General features: G+C 41.7%; 1 protein-coding gene across 4 annotated transcripts in view; it reads right to left on the bottom strand.

The window, feature by feature from the left end:
* pard3bb (par-3 family cell polarity regulator beta b) overlaps positions 1 to 26121 on the bottom strand; it is a 196814-nt gene that overhangs the window by 48415 nt on the left and 122278 nt on the right. For all 4 annotated transcript variants that reach the window (XM_054615426.1, XM_054615428.1, XM_054615427.1 and 1 more), the window contains exons 22-23: positions 25570 to 25968; positions 8462 to 8579 (exon numbers count right to left, since the gene is read on the bottom strand). In XM_054615426.1, coding sequence (XP_054471401.1) covers positions 8462 to 8579; positions 25570 to 25968 — 517 coding nt within the window. The remainder of the gene's footprint in view (positions 1 to 8461; positions 8580 to 25569; positions 25969 to 26121) is intronic.

Genomic DNA, 26121 nt, shown 5'->3' with positions numbered 1-26121 from the left:
GTGTGTGTGTGTGCATGGTATGATGCAAGTTTATTTGTACAAGACAGGAATGTTCCTTTGTTAAACATAGAGACTATTACTTATACGTCATGCAATTCTATGGGGTGTACCACAATATGTCACAACAAAGGGGCATTCATCTATTCATGGTCAAACAAAAGCAACATAACTAGAGATGTTGGGTATTTTACTTTTGACTGTGTGTGTGTGTGTGATAAATATTGAAAGAGAAAGTATCCCCTGAAGAATCCGAGACCTAATTCACCCAGAACTCCAAATAGAGAGAGATTCTGTACAGTGGCTCTGTTTTATTCCGCTTCAACAGGAAGGAAAAAACTGTGTTCATTGTTAGTCATGGGTCTCAGTGGGTGATACTCATGACTAATGTACCCACGTACACACAGACTGTGGCACTAAATTGTGTTATCATTGTGAAAGGGCGCTCTGTCTTTGCCCAGGTCAGCACTGTGTCAGTGTCAATGAACTGTTATTTGTGACCCATTTAAACTCGTCTTAGGCGGTGTCTTTAAAAAACAGTGTCAAGATCATAAGAAGGGAAGTTGTGGGAATAATGTTTCCCATTATACAGGGAATGCACACAACTGTTGAATCTAGGCATATTAATTTTGATTTTTTTTTCTTCTGACAGATAATCAGCTCCTCGTTGCTCGTTACCTATCAATACCCTTCAACAGAAAAGATTCAAATGTAAGCCTACCATTATAATGCACGACTGTTTAGTTATTTTACAACAGTGGAGATGATAAGTATACAATGAAGGGGGTTTGCCTCTCATATAGGTGTCCACCTCTGCCCCTGGGTTAAAAAACTCTAATATTTCTTTAACTTATTCTGTCAAAATTGTTATTTTGTTCATGGTTAGTTATTAGGGCTGCACGGTGGTGTAGTGGTTAGCACTGTCGCCTCACAGCAAGAGGGGCCCGGGTTCAATTCCCGGGCCGGACAACCTTCTGTGTGGAGTTTGCATGTTCTCCCCGTGTCAGCGTGGGTTCTCTCCGGGTTCTCCGGCTTCCTCCCACAGTCCAAAGACATGCAGCTTAGGTTAATTGATGACTCTGAAATTGCCCGTAGGTGTGGATGTGAGTGTGAATGGTTGTCTGTCTCTATATGTCAGCCCTGTGACAGACTGGCGACCTGTCCAGGGTGAACCCTGCCTTCGCCCAATGACAGCTGAGATCGGCTCCAGCACCCCCGCGACCCTTAACTGGATAAGCAGGTTACGGAAGATGGATGGATGGATAGTTATTAACATCCCTATGTGAAGCCTTTATGGAGACCTTATTATATAAGGAAGGCTAAATACCAACAGTTGCATGATGAAGACGTCAGACGACTGGATGAGAGTAAGAAAAGGGAAGAACAATTTACAATAGTGTGTTTAAAATGGGCAAAAGGAGTAAAATAGACATATGAAAGGTTATGGGAATCATATGCAGGGATTTTCCCAAACCCTATTGTGAATGAGACAATGGTTCGCCTGTCTCTGGGTGGTAACAGTGACAAGGTTAGAGAGAATATTGGACCCAGTTCAGAGGACTGAAACCTTGAACACAAAGACAAAGAGAAATTCCACACAACACACACACACACACACACACACACTACAAAATGAACACACGTAAAAAAACATAAAGGCACAGCGTCCTGCATACAGTACAGGACCGGACATAGTTCTGACTGTGCAGAGAATTCAGGCTCGATCAACAGGATATGATAAAAGATCCTCTTATAACCGTGCATGAGCAACGTTCGGAGGCGGCACAGATGAGCAATTCTGCCAGTTTTATGTCCGGGAGCATTTTTGATCTACACTGCCAACAACAACCGAACTGAATTCATTCCAGATGCTTCCCCTGATGTGTTGAAGGCGATGGCGACCTCGGCCCTTTAAATGTAGCCTGCCCGTGATTATCTTCAGAGGAAGGCGAAGAAAAAAGAGCTGCTACTGAAACTTACATTCTTTTTTTTTTTTTGGGTGCAATCCATAAAACCAGAGTATCTTCTGTTCCAATAACACTCACAAATGTACATATTGTTAAATGTAGAGATGTCAAATCCTGCCATCGAACTATCATATGGATTTTGAAGAGGTTGCTGCTATGCTCAACTGAAACACAGACAATTCTGACTCAACAACAAACCTTGACTGCCTTGAGAAATAGCTGAGGGCAATTGAAATTGAATAGGTTGAAGACTACGAAGCAGATTGCGCATCATATCTACCAAATTCTTAGTATGTGATTTAGTAACTTGGTTCTGTTTTTTGTTGAGGATCTAAACCATAAATAACCTAAGAAGATAATATTTGACACTACAATGACCAGTAGTCAGTTGATGACCATTCACACCAAAGCATTGTAATGGTCATGAACATGACTAAGGCACTGGACTTATTGCCTTATTGCTCTAACCTTGTTCCTTGCTGCATGCGTGCAAGTCTTTATGTGAACGAAGGAGAAATGGAATATCAAATTAGTGAAGAAAAACCTTCTGTCTGTCTGTGGAAACTGCTCGCTGTGTTTTCATAGCTTCATTAGACACAGAGAACTTTATATAGACTGGAACAAAATAAAGGACTGAAGGGAACAGCTGGCTGGCCACATGCAAACACATCTGTACAGTATCGGGAGCGCATTAGGAAACAATTCCGACAGTGAAGTTTTATTTTTCCAAACCACCAAATCTATTCTACTATACAGTCTATTTCTCTGCTGTTGTTTTTTCCACAGTCCAAAGACATGCAGTTTTGATCAAATGGAAATTCCCTCTAGAATATGAAAGTGATAGGCATGCGACCAGGCCATGCTGCACCTCCCCTCTCACCTAATGCATGCTGGGATTGGCTCCAGGCCCCCTGACGCTGAACTGTATTAATGGATACAGGTATATAGATGGATAGAAGGATGAATGACGGATGGCCTTAATAAATAAATAGTTAACAATCCAAATAAATGTCAAGTAGACATTGTTCTAGATTTCTGAGGATTCGGCACCAACCTATACAAAGTGTAGTTGGACATGGATGAAGTATTATTTGGATCAATGTATTGATTTTCATCAATCCCAATTGGAAGACAAATAAACTTTGTTGATCGGATCAATGTGTAAATGTTAGAGTGAAATGCTCTCCTGATGGCTTGATTAAAAAACTATTTTGTATGTTGCCATGGGGCAGCTTAGAAACGCACACAGCCACGATTGGCTAACAAACCAAAATGGAAGAGATCTTAATAAAAGGCAAAGCCTCAATATGAAATCTTGCTTACCTTGATCAAGGACAAAATCAAAAATCAGTTCATCTTTGATGTTGCATTATGTCACCGGTTTCCATTGAAAAATGACTTTTAGGCTGAACACAGCATAACAGTTGCTCTTTCCCGATCCCACAGACAACTAAAAGGCCTCCTTTGTTGTAAGCCATTTACCAATGGAGAGCTGGTCAACACGGAAAAACAGACATGACATCCTAAATGCAACTGCAAGTGAAGCACCCGGCCAAACAAATGTGAATAGAGGAGGGCTGAATAAGCTCAACTAAGAACACATTATCAGTGCTGCCAATGCTTTTAACGCCAATGTGGGTCTGTGGACTTTTTAAATGAAAAAAAAAAACAACACTAAACACACTTCCCAAATCTGCTATGAGTGTGGCAAAAACTTAAGTCGAACACCTCTGTGTCCATTTGTATAGTGGCATTGGTGGCAGACAGACACCTTCCTTTAAATGGCATTAGGGTTGTAAGATATTAAAAAACAAGACATATTTGTGTATGGGTGTGTTGTAGAAAACCTAAGGGAAGAGGAGGCAACTGATGGGAAAAGGAAGAAGACAAGGTTCAAACTAAAACAATGACAGATATGGGGAGAGAGGAGAGTGATAAGGGGAGGGACAGATTGTCTGGTTTACTGTCTTGATCATAACTCCTCAAGGATGGAGAACGAAATGAGTTTTCCTCTTTTCCAGTTGATGTAAGGTATATGAACAATATTAACTTCAGAGAAAGTGTGCATGGGAAATAGCTTCTTATGGCTAAAAGGCAAGAATTCAGCAGAAATTCAAACATTAGCTCTAAAGTCTGACAGCTGAAACCCCCACCACTCAGCTTTAGCTTTCTAGCAGTAAGCATGGACGGTTTTTAAAATAACGGGAATTAGATGAAGGACATGGACAGGAAGATGAAGATAAGGGTGTGAGATGGAGACAGATGAACAGATGTGTCATTGTCTTGTCTTAACTTTGATTCTTATTGGTTGGAATCGGAATAAACAACGTTCGTCCGCCCTAAAGAGTGGACACATTTCTTCTTGTTTGTCTACTTGTGGGTGTGGTATTGAACGGGACTCTGGCAGCTTAAAGGCTCTTCTAACTAAGAAATGTGCTCAACTGCTGACACATGCACCATGAAAAGAGCACATTTTAGAGAGAGGAGATAAATATCTATAGTATCTATCTGTCAAAGCCTTTGTCTCTATAGACAGAAAGTTGCACATTCTTTCCAACTTCTTTTTAAAGCAGAATGTTACCCAATGCAAGAATACAGATTACTATACTAACAAAGATGAGTTTCTAGTTGTGGCGTTTTGCTTGAAATACAGTGAACGCACATTAAGTTACAGTATTAAGTTACATGGAGCGGGAAGGTCAGTGTCTGGGAATATTTTTTATTTACTATTTCAGACGTCAAAAATCCATAATTTACCCCCAACTGTAATCTCATGGTTGCCTATAAAAAAATGTGTTTGCTGATCATTATCTTCCAAACAACAAACACCCCAATAGATGCAATAAATACAGTCAGACTAAAGGAACAGGAGGTGCTTGATGAAAAGGAATGAGTAGTAGATTAGGTCCAAAGAACATGGCCATTTTATATTTTCAAGGATCTTTGTGCAGTTTTGAATTTTGAAAATATCACATTGTTTCCCATGCTTTCCTGGAGATCCCTGACCTGTGTTGGACAGCCGCGCTCTCATCCTACATACAAGTAAATGGCGTTCTACAGATAGCAGGAGGTAAAGTTTTTAAAAGTTTTTTTTTCTCAACTTAGACAATCAAGATGCCCTGGTTCAAAGCACTCCGTCTCCAACTGCTCCTGTGGCTACTCCGCCAAACTGTGGCTGTACTGAAAAGCCTTAGTCATCTTTGTAACACAAAGAATAAAGGCACATAAATGAGTGTAGGAAAAGGATAAACACAAGCCTATGGGTTAAATCAAAAATAAAAGTCAGCAGACGGTAGCACTACCTCAGTATATTCTAAATCAGAGGCTTCCATGCGTTTTTTTTTATTTCGCATCACACTACACAATGCCATTACTAATGACTTCATTTAAATGAACGCACATATCTAAGCCCAAAGCACAGAACAGAATAAGATAACAACTTTTCATTTATTCAATCCCATAATAAAGGCTGTGTCACACCGCCCACTGCAACACTTGGCTTCCAGACCTTCACTGTAGCATCGTGCAGTGTGTGTGTGTATGTGAATGTGACAACAGCCACAGCGCCCTGTTGATTTAGCTCCTCTCTCCTGAGGGAGAAAGTCTGTTGTTGTCTTCCAAAATACACTCACCCCACCCACAAGCACACAATGCACCCACTTGGAAACAAACTTGTGCTGTGGCTTTTTGTTGTTTGATAATTGTTTTTCAGGGCAAACATAATTTTGCTAGCAGAGACAGCCAGCCCATAACCGTGAATCAATGAGATGGTAATGGAGCTATGAGGGGAAAACACACTCAGTATACTGTGGCAACATTGCATGAGGTACTATCCCTCTCTCTTTTCTTTGTCCCACTCTCTCTCTCTCTCTCTCTACACTTAAGTTCCCATTGCTTTTACTTTTCATAGTCATTCGGCCTATCCTAAACAAAAAAAAATAAAAATGTCTTAAGGACAAACAAACAAACCAATAAAAGTGAAATTGAATAAGTTGGCTGTCGGCTCACTTCCATAACCATTACTTCTCCCTCTACACTTCCCAGTCAGGTAAATAATCACCTCCGCTTTAATTAATAAATGCATCATCCTTAATGAGAGGGGCTTGTTATGCACTGTGGCAAACTGCTACTGGTCTGTTTTTCCTTTTAATTTTTCTTTTTTTCAAACCTTCAAACTTAATTTCCAGCTCTGAAGCATGCTAATTGCTCTCCCTCTCAGCTTTATAAACAACAACAAAGTTTTCTCATTTGGAGGCAGAGAGCGGTGTAATGTGTGGCTATCGATCGCGAGGGGAAAGAGGATTGCCCCTGGCTGGTCACAAAGCCAAATGACTTTAAAATCGAAATTAAAGTGGTCGAGGTATAACTTTGTTTAAACACTCTGTGCGGATACACTGACAGGAGCTCTAAATTTGAATCCTCCAATGTTGATTTCAGTATTTTTGTTACATAAAACCACTTCAGAGCACTACAGAATGAATTTAAAACAAACTGCTGAATATGGCTGCAACTTATGATTATTTTTTAAAGTGTCAGATAATAGTGAAAAATATCCATCACAATATCATGGAAACACAAGGCTGTGTCTTTAGTCCAATAAATAGTCTAAAACACAAATATATCATAGAAAAGCAAATTTGTAGCAACATTTGTAGGCGGTTTTAATAATGCTAAGCAAACCTCAGCTGCAAGCATTTTCACTAAAACTACACATTAACCCTGTTGTAGTCTCTTTATATGGCCTGGCTCCTGGCTACATTATTGAACTGTTAAATCTGAGATCCTCCAGTAACACCTCTTAAGCTATTCCACAGTCAAGGCTCAGGAACACGGGTGATCAAGCCCTGTCCTTTAGGGCCTTTATGCCCTGGAATGACATGCCTGAGGAGCTCTTACTTTCTATTTAGCTTCTCCCTGATGAGGTTTGACAGGATCCTGTTCCAGAGGACTGCAGCGTCTGACTCTGACTGAGGATCATGGTGCAGTGGTTAAACTGGGATGTGCTTCAATAAACCTGTCCATTTGTCATAGCAGATTCATTTTAGCTCCATCGGGAAGACTCATTTTGGTTTGCTCAGGGTGATTTTTATTTTTTCCTGAAGGAGCCATGGGAGCTTAAATGTCAGCCTAACAAGAAGAGGGGAGGTGAAATTCAGGAGGCACCTGGCTTTACAGTAATGAAGATGGTTTTAAAGTGAGTCTGAAAGAGACTGAAGCACCGTGTGTGTTCTGAAAAGACAAAGTTTACCCAATGATACCTTTACTCAAGCACTGATTCAAATGTGTTTTTATTAACTGGAAGGTTTCTGAAAGGGAAAAACCATTAAGTTGTTCTCTGTCCAAACAAATAGTGTAGTCGCCCGCACTTCTGTGTATACCTAAAGAGATTTAATATTCACTAACAGTAACTACTAATAAATATTCTACATTTCCATGACCTCAACTCTAAGTTTCAGAGAGCTCTTCTACACTTGTTTATATGTGAAATGACAAATGGAAGTTTTGTATAAGTAAACAGTGACTTAAAAGTCAACAGTGGTACAAATGGTTTTGCAGAAACCTTAAAAAGCCTTTGATAAGTCACTAGCATGAGGCCAAGCTGCTAACTTTTGACATGTTTTGCTATGCACCTGCTCTATTAACATTGTAACCTATGAAAACATGTGGAGTCTTGACTTAAGGTTTAAAGAAACATATGTTATTTGTTAACATATGTTAGTTAGATAGCACTAAAATACTCTAGCTAAAGCAAAAGAAAACATTGGCAGCAAGGAAGAAGAAACATATTGTCAGTCTCTGATTGACAAAGAAATATGCCAAAATACTGGCACTGTGAGAATTATAAAAAAATAAAATCTGATACGCAGAAACATATTTGTAACCGTAGTACCCACATTTGCTTAGCAACAGACTGCTAACAAAGTCATTGCAGGCTGACACCTGGTACGAGTGTGGGCGGTGATTTCATGTTCACACATTAATAATGCACCTGTTATTGCGGACGTTTCTTTTTTTTTTAGCTTCTTCCAGCATGAATCATCTAGCCTGAGCTCTGATTATGATTCTGTGATTTGAAAACCACTACCTGCAGGATGACAGGTGATTAAAACCCCTACTTATGTCCTTTGTGTGTGTATCATCAGTGGAAAGTGGAGTGGATCAGTCCGATCAGCTCGATGCCTACAGGAGACATTCACGTCAGAGAGCACCTTGCGATTGAGAGCCAATATGGACTTGATCACGCAAGGAACGCAATAAAAGCAGTGATCATTCTGATAAGAAATTGGGAATAAGAAAACTCACAAATACTCTGTTCTCATAAACATATTTCATCTCGGTGGAAGACAACCCGATGATGGACAGACTGATGAGAGGTTGAACAAAAGTAAACACAGACAAGGCTTCGGATTTAGAGATCATGAAGCCGTTTCCATGACCTGCGTGTCTGTGGACTCATGTGTGGAATCTAAGTGTGTGTTTGTGTGCGAGCTCCTTACCCTTAGCGCTTCGTTTTCGTGTCCTCTGCGTCTCGGGTCCAGTTCTTCATAAGGTGGCACTACTCCTTCTCTCCTTGCCTGCTGGTATTCTCTTCTTAGCTGCTGGATCCTGTCCAAACTGCCACACACAAGCACAAGAAAAACACAAGTGGGTTAATTTAGCTTTTACACCTCTAAAGTTCTTCAAACACTGGGGGTCTGATCAATAAATAAATGACACGAAAATGCGAAATCCCACCTGTGAACATTATATGTCTGGAGCTTTTATTGTGAAAGGTTAGAACGGAAGGTGTGGATTTGGTTTGAGCTGCCTTTGTCAAGGTTGGAAGGAGTAATACAGTTTGATGTTTTGGTTCGGACTACCAAGTCTCTGTGTTGTTGTTTCATAGATATATAATAACTCATGCAGTTCTGCACAGTGTGATTGTTTTATGACTTAATTCGCAGTGCAAAAGTTCAGAAAAAGCAACGTAATAATCGCGTTATGTGTAAAATGAATCATGACAAAAACAACAGTTCCAAAAATTATATTGACGTCCAAATAAATCGCAGGAAAGAAAAGGCTGTAAAGTATATAATGGAAAATGTTTAAACCCTACAGGTGCAATGAAGGACCCCCAAAGACTGGGTGAATTCTGTGTCACTATGGGACTCAGGATCTTGAGATCAAGCATGTTCAATGACGATTCACCAGCTTTAGGTGGCTTTATGTTTTGACAAAAGTCAAGCGCAAAACTGAATCTGTGGTATCATTATGTTATAAAACACTTTTAAACCAACAAACCAACCAGCTGTCCTGGTGATGAGCCAGTCAGTAGAAGGCATCTGTTTATTCAAACAGTCATATCACCCACATCCACCTGCAGAGGTTTGACTGCAGTGATACAGACTAGACTGACTCTCCTGTGTACATGCATACGGGCACTACACACACACACACACACACACACACACACACACACACACACACACACACACACACACACACACACACACACACACACACACACACACACACAAACAATCTCTTGATCATTCTGTCTGCCTTCATCTATATCTGTTTTTCCATCTTTTTTTGCTTTTTCTCTGGCAAAAGGCAAGAAAACAAAAATATCAATCAAATGAATATTCCTTCTCTCTGTCAACAGAGGAAAAACTACAGCATATCAGCACTGACCCCTGGGCACCCTTGCGACTCGGGTACACACATATCAACACACCCACTCACATAATGGAAATATGGAAAGTCACATCATACACATATTCAACATTACGACTGCAGTGTGCAATTTTCTTGAACCACGTTGATGGAAGGAGGAAGAGTGTATTGATGCACCATCAGGCGATTTATGGAAAGTCAGAGAAATAGCAACACACCGTCTTCCTGTCTCCGAGGCAGTCTGTGAACAACACTACGCCTTCTGAGGGTTGCATTTCTATTTCTCCCCATGTGACCAATAATGTCATTTGTGGGTATTTGTTTCTGTTAAAGTAGACTCCACAGTCAAAATTTTTTTTTACTTTTGCAAACACTGAACTAAACCTAACTCTAGACTATTTTTGGACAGAAACCCTGTTCAATCAGAGATTTTTTCAAAACTCCAAAATTCCTTTTGGAGGCATTCCTTTCTCTGTTATTAGTGCCACTCTACGCTTTGGATGAATTTGAAATTAGGGAGAGGGCTTAACGTGAGAAATAAAAGAAAAAGTGGTGTGATTACCTATAAAGTCATTAAAAAGACATAAGAGGATTTGAACAGAAATTGTTGAAATGTTTTCTATTGTATTCTACACCTGTATTGTTCTGTGCTTTGGTCTTCTCTACTCTGTGCTTTTTGGATGTACCGTTTCATGTTTATGCATCACAGTAGGAATGCTATGTGTCACAATGAGCTCCAAAAGATGCACACACACCCACACACACACACACACACACACACACACACACACACACACACACACACACACACACACACACACACACACACACACACACACACACACACACACACACACACACACACAGCTACACACCCCTCATATTATTGACATAGGGCCCCAGAGAATAGGGTGGTAAAATGTACACAACATTCATTTTCTATCCACAGACATCACACACACACACACACACACACACACACACACACACACACACACACACACACACACACACACACACACACACACACACACACACACACACACACACACACACACACACACACACACACACACGCACACCCAAAGTGCACTTCATAAGATTTATGACCTGGCATAAAAGGAAGAAGGCGTGCTCAAGAAGAAATAAATATGATAAACAAAGACATTCACACAACACTCACACAAATGTACACACACATTTATTCAAATAGTTCCATGAGCACAGAGGGAGGAAGCTATTGATTAGAGAAACAAGTAAGCCATAAAAATAGCAGACTGGTATGACTTCACTTTTTAACTACCTTGTGGTCATTAAACACCAATAGAGTTGGCTCATGTGCTAATAGCCTAAAAGCATTGTCCTGTGTGTGATACAGTACATTATGACTCAATACAGAAATATGTTTGCAACTGAAATGCTTTCCTTCCTACTTAACTACTTAAATGTCACATCAGGAATGACTATGGCATTCAATTTAGAATATTTGAGTAATATTTAAGGAGCAAAAATTATAGGTTGTGCATAAAAGCTAGCATGTTTCAAAATAAAAGCATATGCCTGAGCTTTAGTCTACTCTTCTCTCTCTCTTCCCCTCACACACACATGCACACTGAACACACACACACACACACACACACACACACACACACACACGAAGGAAGATCAATCTCCTGCTCTAACTCTGTCACACCAATAATAATTCCATAAATGTTTAAAATCTGAATCTGAAACCCGGCAGAGCTGTTAATAATGCTGCTATTAATAATTGAGACTTCTGTTCCATTAATAACACGGTGAGATATGCTCTAAAATATATCAATGTCCACGGCTAAGGCATATGTCCTTGTCATTAAAGCTTGTAAATATTTACTAGCCTGGTTTAAAAAAGGTGCACTATCTTGAAGTAAAGGCTTTAAAATCTGCTTTCTGGTTTGCTTTTAATCAGTTTTGGGGATCTTTGTCACCAGCAATCTAAATGCGAAGACTCCATTGCTGAAGAGAGGGAAAAAAGTGAGACATGTGATCATAAGGTCATGTATGTTTAACATTAATGTTTAATGACGTGAAGCCAAATCAGTCAAATCCTGCACAAACACAATCTATGCAGGAAAAAAAAAAACTGAGCATCAGTTTAAATACTTTGAAAGATGCTTTATGTATTTACACTCTAATGCCCACATTAAATGTAAGTACTTTGAAAAGGCATTAACAGGGGGTTCACTTAAAGCTAGACTTAATAACCACATTAATAATTAAAATAAACATGTTGGGTGATGTGGCAAATCCATTACCAACACCAGTGCTGGTGTCTAAAGGAAAACACAGTGGTTTGTCATATCAACCTGGAGAACTATTGGTGTTTTCTTAACATCAGAAAAAAAAACCATGTTATGGGATGTATTAAAGAAGGACATGGACAGATAAGAGATGGATACAACAGACAAAGGGTGAAACAAAGAAGGAGAGAGAGGACAGGTCAAGCACCTTTTTTTTTTTTTTTTTTTTTTTTTACAGTGCTCTCTAACAGATGACTTTGAGCTGAAAGGTTCCATAAATTTGACACAAAATGGCTCTGGTGCAGCAACACAGGCACATAAGCTCCTCGAATCACACACGCACGCACACATACAGATGCTCTCACGCACACACAGGTGATGTATGGTCTCCTCTTAGATGTGGCACAGGGGGAATATGTCATTCAGACCCTCAGCTCTGTCTGATTTATCACATGTCTGCAAATGTGTGTATGTGAGTGTGTGTGTGTTAGTATGTGTGTAGAAAAACAAGAAACTAGTGAGATTCCATTGACATCTCTTGGATGGATAGAGTGCTAAAATTCAGTATCAGAGGGAGTAAAATTGTGCTTTACTTTCCAAATATTACCATGTGCATGTGAGACAGACGGACTGGGTGTCAGTCTTACATTCTTGGAAGGAACTAAGACAAGAAAAGGATTTTTTTGAAATGCTAACCACTGGCAGAGCTCTTGACCTTCTGAAAAAAAAAGAAGTGAAGTAGCAAAGTAAGATTTCCTTTCATGAGCACAAACGTCATGATAAAATCAATAAAAGCTTGAAAACATAAGCTGCAATTGATTTTAAAAACCTTAAGAGATGGTTCACGCTTTATATAGATGAAAAAAAAAGGAATTTGTGACTTTGCATCCTGCTGATGCTAATCAATGCAGCAAACAATAACCGTTGCTTTAGAAATGTCAAAGTTATAGATGACTGTCTTACCCTTTCCAAAGCAACAGTAAATGGACATTGACTCCCTGTGAGATGTAAAAAGGCAGGAACCTGAAAACCTTTTTTTACCAAAACGACATATAACATGAATAAATTTAAAGTGGCCCTATTATGCTTTTCCACTTTTTCCCTGTTCTTTAGTGTGTTATATATATTTTTGTACATGTAAAAGGTCCGTAGAGTGTAAAACCTGAAGTCCACCCCTAAAAGTAGTTACCCTCCCCCTCAGAAGCTCCTGAGCTTCTGAAAAGGCTCCATTGAATTCTCACCTTCACTTCTGTAACTTTATGAGGTCATAATGTTACGGAAGTGACGTAAAACTCCTTCCGGCTGGTTTGGCCCTCAAACAACAAAAGAGAGAGACGGAGCTGAAGCTCTGGAGGAAGAGTTTTTTGAAATGTGAAAAAGTTGACCAATCACAACAGAGCGGGCTAGCTGACCAATCAGAGCAGACTTTGCTTTCTTGAGGGAGGAGCAAACGCTATAACGGAGCGTTTCAGAGAGGGTGAGAAGAGGTGCTGCAGGACAGCCAGGATGAGAAAAACAAGGAGGATTATGAGCATTAACGCATATAAACATGTTGTAACTGTAACTGGTGATAAAAATATGCACCCGCAAAATAGCATAATAGGGCCTGTTTAAATTATACATAACCCCTTAATTCAGTTAAATACAACTATAAGAATAATTAGTCAGCATTTTAACTACTTGAACTCCCAAATGAACAGTCTAATAATTATGATGATTGTATTATTGTTAGGCTGGTATCATCTCTTGGCAAAGACGGGACAAGCAATCGATAACTGAGAAGGAACACAACAGAGGAAACGTTGTTGGCTGATGGTGACAAGAGGGAGTTGTTGTATTTATTTTTTTCTTTCCACATGACCACAAAATGTGAGCCGGTCTGTGTGTTCTCCCCCGAGTCCAGTCTTTGAGTAGAGGATCGTTATCAGCTGTGTCTGATGAGGATCAGCTACATCACAACAGCCGACACAGGTCAATGATTCTCTCTCTCTATCACTGTATCTTGTATCTGTGTTTCACTCTGCTGCTGGCTCTCACTTGTGGACACACACACACACACACACACACACACACACACACACACACACACACACACACACACACACACACACACACACACACACACACACACACACACACACACACACACACACACACACACACACACACACACACACACACACACACACACACCAATACGGGATTTCTTGCAAGTCAAAAAAACAACTTAATCAATGCGAGTTATCGTCCGTCATGTGTTGACATGGGTGTGAGTGTTCTTCATATTATCCCGTTGATCATGTTGACATTTCTATGATGAATTAAATTTGCCTTTTTGGCGTTTTTCCCCCTTCACTGTGACTCATTTAGTGCGGCGGATATATTCACAGTTCTGTCACTCTTTCTCCACAATCTATTTTCAATTTCTCCATTCAATCTTTTTTTCCCCACTCTCTCGTCCTTCCCTCCTCAGTTTATGCAGGTAATCATCTCGGCCGTCATCCCTTCCCTCCCACTCCATCTTAATCTCTTCATCATCTGCCCATCTCCATCTCCTCTGCCCTGCCTCCGTCTCCCCCCCACCCTTCGTCGCGCTCTTCATCATCATCCTCCTCCTCCTCCTAATCTCCCAAGCCTGTGCTAGGCTCTAATTAGCCGACGTCTCCGCTAATGAAGTCTGACAACAAAAGATCACCGACATTGGCAGGTGGGTCGGAGGGAAGAGAAAGGAAGAGAAAGGAAGGGGGCAAGTGTAGAGAGAAAGAGAGTGTGAAAGAAAAAGTACCACAGTGCGGTTGTGTGTGTGTGTGGAGTGTATGTGCTGTCAGGGGTGCTCCGTTTGCTCTCTTTTCCTCTACGGGCTAACAGGAAGTGACACGTGTTTTTAAACTGCAGCTGACAGGATATGACACCTCTCTTTACGCGGCGGCGTCAAAGCACGGGGAGTAATTAGTGCTCCATCGACTGCCGTGACATCAATCAGACTAGCTGTCTAAACGCCGGCGTGTGCAAAGGGAGGCAGAGGAGGCTGGCATCCAATCCTCATGATAATCGGCGAGTGCGTGTGTGTGTGTGTGTGCGTATTGTACAGATTGGAAATTGTCTGGCATAACATTATTTAGACAAGCCTCCTGTGTGTGTGTGTGTGTGTGTGTGTGTGTGTGTGTGTGTGTGTGTGTGTGTGTGTGTGTGTGTGTGTGTGTGTGTGTGTGTGTGACAGACAGACTGAGAGGAAAGCAGCGCTACAGGTGGTAAACTGGCTGGCATAGAATCACGTAGGCAGGCTGTCTGGCTCAACATTCCCCTTTGACTTTAGCAGCCGTGTGTGTGTGTGTGTGTGTGTGTTCGTGTGTGTGTGTTTGTGTGTGTGTGTGTGTGTGTGTGTGTGTGTGTGTGTTTGTGTGTGGCTGGAGGCCAATTTGCCTACTGCCTCTGCCAACCACAATAGCTGCGGATGGCATCTCTCTAAAGCTGGATTTTTTTTAAATGACACAAGGGGTTAACGGCTGTCCTGTGAGAGTAACCAACAGTGAAGGTTATGATTCATAGTTCAGGGTTATATTTAACTGGTTGATAGCTCCGGTAGAAAAACTAGATGGATACGCTGTAATTAACATGATCGCGTTGGGCTTTTAATGTTCTCCAATGCAATTCTGATTAAATTGTTTTATTTATTTTATCATCAAAAACAACGACGGGAAGGACAGCCTTGTCTAATTCCTGATTCCTGTTCTTCGTGTTCTTCCTTTCATTGAGACGGAGTCGACTGCAGCGAACTGAAGATCTGCAGTGGAGATGGTTTGCTAGATGTATCCTAATGAACATTTCTCCAACCTGTTTTAAGTGGTTTTCACTCCCAACAATCTCTGGCGTCATCAGAAACTTGTCAGAGCAAAAAACACAGGTAGCACCTTTAACAGAAACTGTACCTCAATATCTTCAGCACAATTCCTTCAAATACAAAATAAAAAAATTCGGATGAAAAAGCCTGTTGGTCATTGCGTTTAAATTAAACAGGTTTTCCACTAAATATGGATTCACTCTTTTTTTTTCTTATCATTTGAATTCTGTGTTTTTATTAAGAAAAAAGCCCCCACCATAGATGACTTTAACAAAGTAAAAGGAAACCATTTCAAAATTTTAAATGGTTTTAACTGACTTCAGAGTGGTTGAAATTATTTTTTGGGAAGGTGGCAAATAAACAGTCTGGAGACTTGTAGACCAGCTGCTTTAACCAAACAAAACAAAAAGGGGATCTGTAAGCCAATATGGATTATCAATGATCGGTTATTAGTAAAAAAGCATGATCGGGGATCTCTAAAAGTAATATTTTTCTCTTTTTTTCTTTTGTGCTGATCAGGTCCGTGATCCGTGAATCGGTCCCGTCATAAGATCCGAACCCTGAGTTTTAAGGACCCCTTTATATAATAATATATATTTCCCATCCCTCGTCACATCTATATATGACTTTTTTCCCCCGGTGCTGAAAGTCTTACAGGCCAATTTACACTTCACTGTAGCTTGACTAAGAATCTTTCCAATTACTTCAGAAGGTTTGAGAAGTCACTCTGGCTGACCTTTACTTCACATGAGCTCATCTCTCCCATTTCTCTGTAAAAATGTTTTTTTGGCTGGTTGTACAAATATTTGCTGGCCATGTAGACTCAACCAGAGTAGTTTCATTAGTTTAATAAAGCAGAACCACGTCCTTCACCTTAACCAGAAGAAGTATAATAACTTATCCTACCTAAGGGTTAAATAATATGAGCATATATTTTGTCTTGGCTTTCTGGTAAATATTTATTGCTAAAAAAAAAAAAAAAAAAAAAAACTCCACTAAGCCTCTCACACATGAAAGAGAAGGAAAAACAAATAGATTAAGATACTTATTTCATCATTCAATAAAAGTGCATTTTTGCAGAAGGGTTATAGGCCAGTTTCTGTGGGTTCGATGCCTTGCTCAAGGGCACCTTATAAACTGCCCTTCAGGCCCACTGAAACCTCTCCAGCTGCCAGTCTGCACTCCATACTTGGTCCGAACGGGACTCGAACCTGAAACCCTCCGGTTCCAAAGCCAAGACCACCACCAGCTGAGCAACTACTGCCAGTATTGCACTCTGTATTTTTCCTAAAATAATCTAACAGACACAACACACACGGGTTACCACTTCTTAAATTTCTATCGAATTCACTTTTCCATAATCCCTACTGTATGAACACAGGTATACGATACACGAGTAAAGGTACAAGAAATATCTATATAGACAGAAATAACATGGCAGATTTGACCCTGAGCGTATACCTTTTGTTTCTAGAAACGTTTAGCGTGTCGGTCTGTTTGCGTGTGTCCTTTCAAGAGCCGGACTCTCTGCGCCCATGAGTCCCTTTTCACCGTGTTCGTGCTCGATCGCGGGCGGATGTCCTTTGCATGGAATTTATTTTTCATTGAGAAGTACTTGGCAAATACGAGAGGCGGAAATCATAAATGAGAGGAAGAGAGAGTGAGAGTGAGAGAGAGAGAGAGAGAGAGAGAGAGAGACCCAGAACGGGTATGTATTGAAGGGGAAGAGAGCAAAGGGGTGGAGGAAGGGATGGAGCAGGATGAGTGCCTCTTGAGAGCTTTCTCTTATTAGCCGGGCTGAATCATGTGCTTTGAGTCCGCAAAACACGCTCTCTGGGCCTTTTTCTCGTTTGCTCTTCATCAACCCCCCCCACCATCCCTCTTCTCATTTTTCTCATTTAGTCCTCTTCACATTCTTTACTCCCAGCACCTCAGTTTAGTTTCCATTTCTATTTCCCCCATCTCCCTTTCTCCATCAGATTTGCCCTTTTTAGTCCTGGTAATTTACCGACCCCCCCCCCCCCCCAACTCCTCATTCTTCTTGCGTGTCCTCACTTCGTCCACCTCGTTCCCCATCTCATCTGTTGAAATGTTCCCAAAACCATCCACTTGATCTCTCTTCCCCTCTGAATCCCTCGCTTCCTCTTCCTTTCTCCTGTTTTCTTCATTTGTTGCTCCTCTTTTCTCATTCCTGAAATGTCTTCGGTCCCCTCATGTCTCCTTTCAGCCCACATCATCTAGAACCTCCATTCTCTCTTCCGAAACATCCTCATCTCTTACATTTTTCTTAGCTCTTAACATGCACTGACCCTCAACCATTTTCTTCAAAATCGCTGGCTCTTCTTCTCTTTTCATTCTGTTCTTTTGTCTGTTTCCCTTTATTTCCCCTCACCTTTATCCTCCACTTTCTCTACTTTGTATCCCTCTCTTCCTGCTTTTAGAAAGAAATCCCCCTATTTTCTTCAACATTTCCTTCTGCTAATTTGTCCCTTTAGCCCCAAACACTCGTTCTGGCTCCTCTTTCTTCTCCATACCTCCCTTCTGTTTCACCCCTTCCCCCCTTTTTCTTTCTTCAACTCCCCTTCCTCTTTATCCCTAATCCCACTTAACCCCTCCGTTTTTGCTCCCTTTAGTTCCAAAACACTCCAAATGTCTCTCTCATATCCGCCACGGTCCTTGAATCGCTTCTTTCAGTAGTTAAATTAGTTGAAATTCCACATTTCTTTTTCCACAGATTTTCAACAGCAATCCAATTTTCTTTTGCACATATATAAAGCCTCCATTTGTTTTGTTTTTTAAAAAAAAACCCATAAGGTTGTATTCAGATCTGCCAATTACATTCGTGGGAAAGTGTAAACAAGTAAAAGTATTTAGTGAAGTTCAGAGAAGGATTGTTCTCATGTTTACAATAAATCAACATGGGATGCTTTAAGCTGCTTTAACAAACAATCAAAGCCACCAACTGCATCAATCGTCACCCGTCAGAGAAACGTGGACATTTAGCATAGAAGACGGGCCATGAGTCAGCATGACTAAAACATTAGATCCATAGGGAGCTAACTGAAAAGAGCCTCCAAGTTACCGTACACCGCTGCAGCTTTTTTCCAGAGGATTTGATGTTACTAATAAATGGAACTGCATTTATTTATCAAGTCCATTCCTAGTCTGTGAATATTCACACACACATTACATTACATTACAGTCATTTAGCAGACGCTTTTATCCAAAGCGACTTACAATCAGTAGTATATTACATATCATTCACCCATTCACACACTGATGACAGGCTACCATGCAAGGTGCCACCATCAGACTCTAACTAACATTCATGCAACATCCAGTCCACACCGATGGCAAGCCTTCGGGAGCAACTTGGGGTTAAGTGTCTTGCCCAAGGACACATCGACTGCCGAAGCCGGGTATCGAACCACCGACCCTCTGATTGGAGAACTACCTTGCTCTCCACTACGCCACAGCCGCCCCCACACACACACATTCATACACTGATGGCTGATGCTGCCATGCAAGGTGCCACCTGCCCATGAGGATCTACACTAACGCACCTTCCCGCAAAGATCACACACCGATGGTGTAAATTGGGTTTCAGTATCTTGCCCAAGGACACTTTGACATGCGGACTTCCAATTAGAAGGCAAGTCGCTACACCTTTGACCAGAAAAAAATACCCAAAGCTAGCAAAGATACAACCCCTAATACACACACACACACACACACACACACACACACACACACAGACGGCCACCAAAACTAATTACCTACAAGAAGAAAGTGATATGAAAAAAAAGGCACCTGCACAGACCAACCTGGCACCCACTAAAAGCTCGCTCCACAGTGTGTGTGTGTGTGTGTGTGTGTGTGTGTGTGTGTGTGTGTGTGTGTGTGTGTGTGTGTGTGTGTGTGTGTGTGTGTGTGTGTGTGTGTGTGTGAGACAAAGACAGTGAGTATGTATTACTGTGGGACTCATTGAGCTGAGAGAATATCTGATTAATTAACATGGAGGAGAGAAAGCCTCTCCAGTGAGCAGCCAAGCAACGCTAAAAGCTCATCTTTCTCTCCTGTACGAGCTCCCTCTGCGTCTCTATTGGTCTCTATTTCACTATGCCAAACCCTAACGCACATTTTGGGAGCGCGTCTTGTTTCCTTTCATGTCCTCTGTGAAAAATGAGAGCAAAACACACACGTTTAGAGGGATAGTTTGGATATTTAAGTGAGGTTGTATGAGGTGGACGGAGGCAGCAGTAAAACATATTTTATAAACCTAAAGGAAAGGCCCACCTAAAAAAAAAAAAAATCAACAAACACTTAAGTGTAACCAAATGAACACTATTGCCACCACTCTACCTTGCTGTCAGAGAGCCCTTTTAGAGGGGAACTGAACTGAAAGTGAAACTTATCTTTGCTGTCTCGTAAGCCACCATACCGAGCCCTCCAAGAAGAACGCTGGGATTTGTATTCAGGGTTATTTCCCTTCCCTGGTCCATGATAATGAGCCTTAAAATCAGAATGGATCGAGGCGTGGGAGGCGGGGTTAAAGAAAAAGCAAGTGCGCATGCTCTACGGGCCCCTATCATTTGGAACGAGGTGCCTCCTCTGACGTTAAGGACCAGACTCCGATGACACAAACTGTATAGATTAGTTAACTTTTAGTTCAGCTCCCTGTCTGAACATATTTTATATATAAAGTGCACTGAAACTGATATTGATTTTTTCAACTGGGCCTTTCTTTTAGGTGTATAAAATAGGTTTCATTGCTGCCCCTGTACACACGAGTACATTTCTTTGCTCCTTTGTCGGTACTCTGGTCTGTTCCCTTCAAACCTGGAGTGTGCCGATAACCTTCTACTGTATGCAATCTACTGGCTATGAATAAGAACCTCATACACCTCTGCTTCAAACAATCAGAACGACCCCCTTTAGAAATGAATACATTTTACTCAAGTGTCTCATTTTAGCATTGAAAGCAAGCCTTGCCGCCTCTACTCTACAACTTATATTGTGTCTCACGCCTACAGTAATAGTCTATCCATCTCACAGGAAATCTGGACCATTGCTACACAGAAGGAAAAGCCTATTGCTGTGTGACATAAAGCAGTAACAGTGCGGCTGCTCTTCCAGCACAAACAAAAGTTTCTGGCGGTGGCAGATGGCGGGACAATGAGAGAGCCAATGGCCAAAAACCACTTCCAACATGTTTATCCTCTTTAGTCAAGCAAAGCCAAGAACAAACACAAATAGAGTGACACTAAGAAGGGAGAGGCGGGAGGTTTGGGTGAGGTCTAGGCCTGCCAAACTGTATGGCATATACAAATCAGGCAGTTAGAAAGCAGTGCTTACACCTTTCAGGGTTGAATCAACACCTCTCTGACACAACAGCCTTATAAACACCTGTTGCAAGGCCACTGTATTACATTTCCATAGATCTTAATGGTAACTATCGCTGCATTGTGCTAATCATTTTATAAAATGTGGAGTCCACTCTGGACCTTTCTCACTCCTTTACATTACTTTCTCTCTTTCTTGAAGTTATTCGCTCTCCACTTATCTTTCTCTCATGCGCTACAGCACCTCTCTCTCCCTTTTTCTCAAGCTCACTCCACTCTGGTTCTCTCCAGACTGATTGTTTTCTAATTGGTGGAGTGCCAGAGGTCGTGGTTGTTATGGTAACCTGCGAGGGGCACTTGGAAGGGTTAGGTAGTGGTGGTGGTGGTGGTGGTGGTGGTGATTGGGCGAGGGTGGGAGGGGGAGGGTACCCACTCGAGAAAATGGAGAGGGCAGCACTTATCCCAAGGCCTGGGTGGTCACTTCAGAAAATGGACTCCGTGTATGCGAGTGTGTGTTTGACATTCTAACTACCTCGGATTTGTGCACGGACCTAAGCGTGTGGGTGCGCAGTAAGGAATTGGTACTAGGGAGAGGATGAGGGTGAGAGACAGTGTGTGTGCATATATGTGTGTGTGTGTGTGTGTGTGTGTGTACGCACAGGGTGGGCAAAGAATCCTGCTCTCCACTTGAAAATCTTCGAAAAGAGCTCTTTTGCTGGCGTCCTTTTCTCTCCCAGCCGGATCCCCACTGCTGCTACCTCCACCATGTGAGCCACTCAGGCCCTCCAATCTTCACGTTTGTGTGCTGAGATGGAAGAGAGGCAGAGGAGCTGCAGGAGGGTGGAGGCCAGGAGAACCACTGCATATCCACGCTATGACTAAATAAGAAAATGCCACCTGCTGAGTGGCAGGGAGTATAGGAAGACAACTTACTGTCGCTTCTAGCCTGCTGCGTGACCACTTAGTTTAAAATGTCAGTAAAGTGAGCGTATCACACAGTACAGGTGATGTCACTCAGCTGTATTCATGTGCATTCTGGCAAATTACTTTTTTTTATATATATATATATCTCAAGAGAACAACCTGCAAATGTGGAGGCCCATTGTTCACATGTAGCATGGAACTACTTTGTGGAAAAGAGGCAGGAAGAAACATTTAGATAAGAGTGGATCATTTTGGCCTGTCTGATACACACATTCATACCTTTGTGTAAACATTCATATGTTGTGTGCGTGTATGTGTGTGTGTGTGTGTGTGTGTGTGTGTGTGTGTGTGTGTGTGTGTGTGTGTGTGTGTGTGTGTAATGGCTTTACTAAATGAGTCTGCATTAAGCTCTTCCATGCATAAGGAATGGAGCAGGCGATGCCCTTTAGAATTAAAGGTGCTGGGCTGGTTGAGAAGCAGACAGTGTGATATATCACTGTGCTATGCGGTTAAATAACTGTCCCTCCATAATAGTGCTGTTTAAAGCAAACCACTGATAACAAAAAATAAAAACTCACAAATGCACACGTGCAGCCAGGCACAAAGAAATGTGTGCTGTTAGAATATAATTGACTCTATTTTAAGACTCATATTTTTGAACTCCTGCAAAGACGATGAAACTGTTGCAGAACAATGTGTGCAACCTTTTTGTTTATTTGAATCATGCATTGGAAAAACTTCCTTGTTATTTTAGAGGCCTGCTGCTCCCCTACTTTGGAGTTTGTCAAAGCTTTTGACAAATTTAAGCACCGTGTTCAGTAGGGGCAACTACTGAGTGCCTATTGATCGCTAATGTGATTTTTTGCTGCGCATGTATCCCAGAGATACTTGCAAATATGAAAGAATAGCATTTATGAGCTGTTTTAGTGTTTGGCTCAGACCCAGCTCCGGAGTAAAATCACTATGGGGGCCTTTCAAATTAGTGGAGGTGCACCAGTAGTTAGAGAGCAGACTGCATGGGTAAGCAAGGCAACATAAACGGCACAGTGCTGATACAGAGTCAGTTTGGTCGGTTACCAACAGAAATTAAAGTCAGGTAGCACAAGTTAAACAAAATAGTTGTATAATCAGACGTTTGTTACATTAAATTATTTCCCAATTAAAAATAAATCAACTTGTTATGCAACTTTATTTTCTCAAAGAAGCAAACTAGGTGAAAGTAGCAAATGCCAAATGTATTATACATTCCAGCTGATCTTTATTTCCTAATCAAGACTCAAGTTATTAGAATTTCCACTGACTCAGCTGGTTAATTGTGTATTTGGTCATAGAGCAGCACTCACAGTTTCCAGAGGAGGGTTTAAGTCAGAGAGGCCAGTCAATTTGTTCTGCTGACGGTGTTGTTTCAGCCCTCAAATTATCGTCATTATCCAAAATGATCAAGGACGAGGCGGTTCCTCTGTCAATGTCTGGCTTTTTGAGCCCTTTTTTAATATCCATGAGGTGCTTTCGAACAGATGGCCATCTGTCTACATCTTGTATTCTGTTCATCCACACATCCACACAGCGGTTCATGCACACACGACTTTGTAGATTTGCAAACTTAATGTCTGTTTACCCAGTCACATTGTTGGGACCGACCTTCCTAATGGGGACTAAATGCATGTCTCCATAGCATAAATCAATACATTTAAGGGTGGAGGCTGTTCTAAAGGTTATATTAAGGTTAAGTTTAGGAAATGAAGTCAGTGTAATGTCCCCATGAAAACGGGGAACCAAATCGGTGTGGTTCGTGGCTTCGCTGAGGTGCTGATGGAATGGAGTCCTTAGCGATTTTGTTTATCTCCGTCTCCCACATGCACGCCACGGCTCTGGCCTCCCTTGACGCACAGTTAAACAGAGTCACACACACACACACACACACACACACACAGTTAACACACACACACACACACACACACACACACACACACACACACACACACACACACACACACACACAGACACACCGCTTTTTTTTGGCACCATCGATTACTGTCAGCCGATACTTTGACTCGCTTCTGTCTGCATCATCAGGTTTTCAGGAAGTGATGATAAATGAATGGCTCTATCTGCCAGGACTGCTGTGTCCACGGATATAGGTTTACAAAAATCAAGATATTCTTGGACTCGTTTTACTTCTTTTTAAGGAAGGAAAGAGACGGGGAAACCTCACAAAATAAATATTGGATGAATTAAATTAAGTAGTCACAAAAACCCAGCCTGGATCCATGGGACTAATGCATCGAGTTAATTATTGTTTGTTTTAAATGAAGTGACACAATCTTACAAGTTTGTTTTGCGGGATTGGCTAAAACTACACTGAACTTTGTTGGATCGCATCCCCTTATGCATTAACAAAAATCTCAATTTACTTTTGTTAAAGAATCTTTAAGAATTGTACCCTTTAAACCAAGGTCAGGAAAGTCTTGACTTTTCATAATGAAACACTATATATGCATGGAGGCAACAATATGTGAAAAATACAGCGTCGGAAAACATTTCTATGAAGCCTGAAACTGTCCATCAGACAGGGTTACGTCCTCGCATGAAGACAGGTACAGAAATTAAGGTGTGTGTGTGTGTGTGTGTGTGTGTGTGTGTGTGTGTGTGTGTGTGTGTGTGTGTGTGTGTGTGTGTGTGTGTGTCTGTGTGAGAGGATATGCGCTGGTAGATATATTCAGGAGTACGTGAGCTGTGACTGACACAATAAAGGTAAGGAGTAAGGATAGCGGAGCTGAGAGGAACACATTGAACCCTGCAGTGATTTCTATGGGATAAACACAACACACACACACACACACACACACACACAACACACACACACACACACACACACACACACACACACACACACACACACACACACACACACACACACACACACGTTATGTATGTCAGTGGGTATGCGAGTACTCAAGCGCTCACACTGAAGCTCAAAGCAAGCACAAACAGTTCAATCTCTGCTTTTTGTCTGTCTGTCTCTTTCTCTCTGTCTGTTCTCAAACAAACAAACACACACACACACACACACACACACACACACACACACACACACACACACACACACACACACACACACACACACACACACACACACACACACACACACACACACTGGCCTGTGGCAGATAAACCTGATTTATACAGGAGGGAGAAAAGAGAGGGAGAAATATGAAGCATCAGCAAGATAATGTTGCACTGTAAAAGTGAAGAGGGATGAAAGAGGAAAGGAGCGGGGGGGGGGAACCTGGGAGCTATCTGCCCCCTATCATCAAGAAGGGGGGGGGTATTTGTCCTTCAAAAGGATAGTTTCAAAAGGACAAAACTAATACTTTTTAACATCTTTTATATGCTAAAATTAAATTTAAGACTGAAGAATTGATGAAATTATACAAATTCTGTCACTCATGTCAAACTGGACCTTTTTAATCTGAAGAAAAAACTCCAAATACCATCCTCAAGCAGGAGTTTTTTTTCTAAGACTCTTATGAGAATATCCGGAGAAGGTCACGGTGCCTTACCTTTCATTGGCGGTAGCAGCAACAGGAGGAGACGTAGGTCCGGCTCCTCTTGGTTTATTGACTTTGGCGTACAGCCTGTCGATGGGGTCATCATCAGGGACGGCTCCGGGCTCGTTACCATGGTTACCATGATTCCCATGCCCCGGAAAGGCAGAGGGGCCTTGGGGAGAAGGGATGCCAACATGGGCGTGGTGCTGGACTGTGCTGTAGGGAGGTGACTGAGGCGGTGGCTGGGGCATTGGACTCATATCTCTGTCCCTGAAGGACTGTATTCGGGCGTAGTTGGGGTCCGCGTCGTCGTCATCTTCAACATCTGGATACGCCGCCACGCCGCCGCCGCCGCCACTTTGCTGGTCTCTGAGCCGCTGCTCTCTCAGCTCAGGGTGCCCGGCCTCGATCCTGACAGACAGATGGAGAGCCAATTAAGACGTCTAGAAATCGCTTTAAACACTGAGGATTCTGATGAGTGGGATAATGATGGCCATCGCAAAGAGATATCGTTAACGAACCACACCGGAGCAAACCGTAAGAATGACAAGCATGGAGAAAAAG

The sequence above is a fragment of the Anoplopoma fimbria genome, chromosome 16, assembly GCF_027596085.1.
Source record: "Anoplopoma fimbria isolate UVic2021 breed Golden Eagle Sablefish chromosome 16, Afim_UVic_2022, whole genome shotgun sequence".
NCBI lineage: Eukaryota > Metazoa > Chordata > Actinopteri > Perciformes > Anoplopomatidae > Anoplopoma > Anoplopoma fimbria.
The sequence above is the reverse complement of the archived record's forward strand: the minus strand, read 5'-3'. Positions and strand labels throughout refer to the sequence as shown.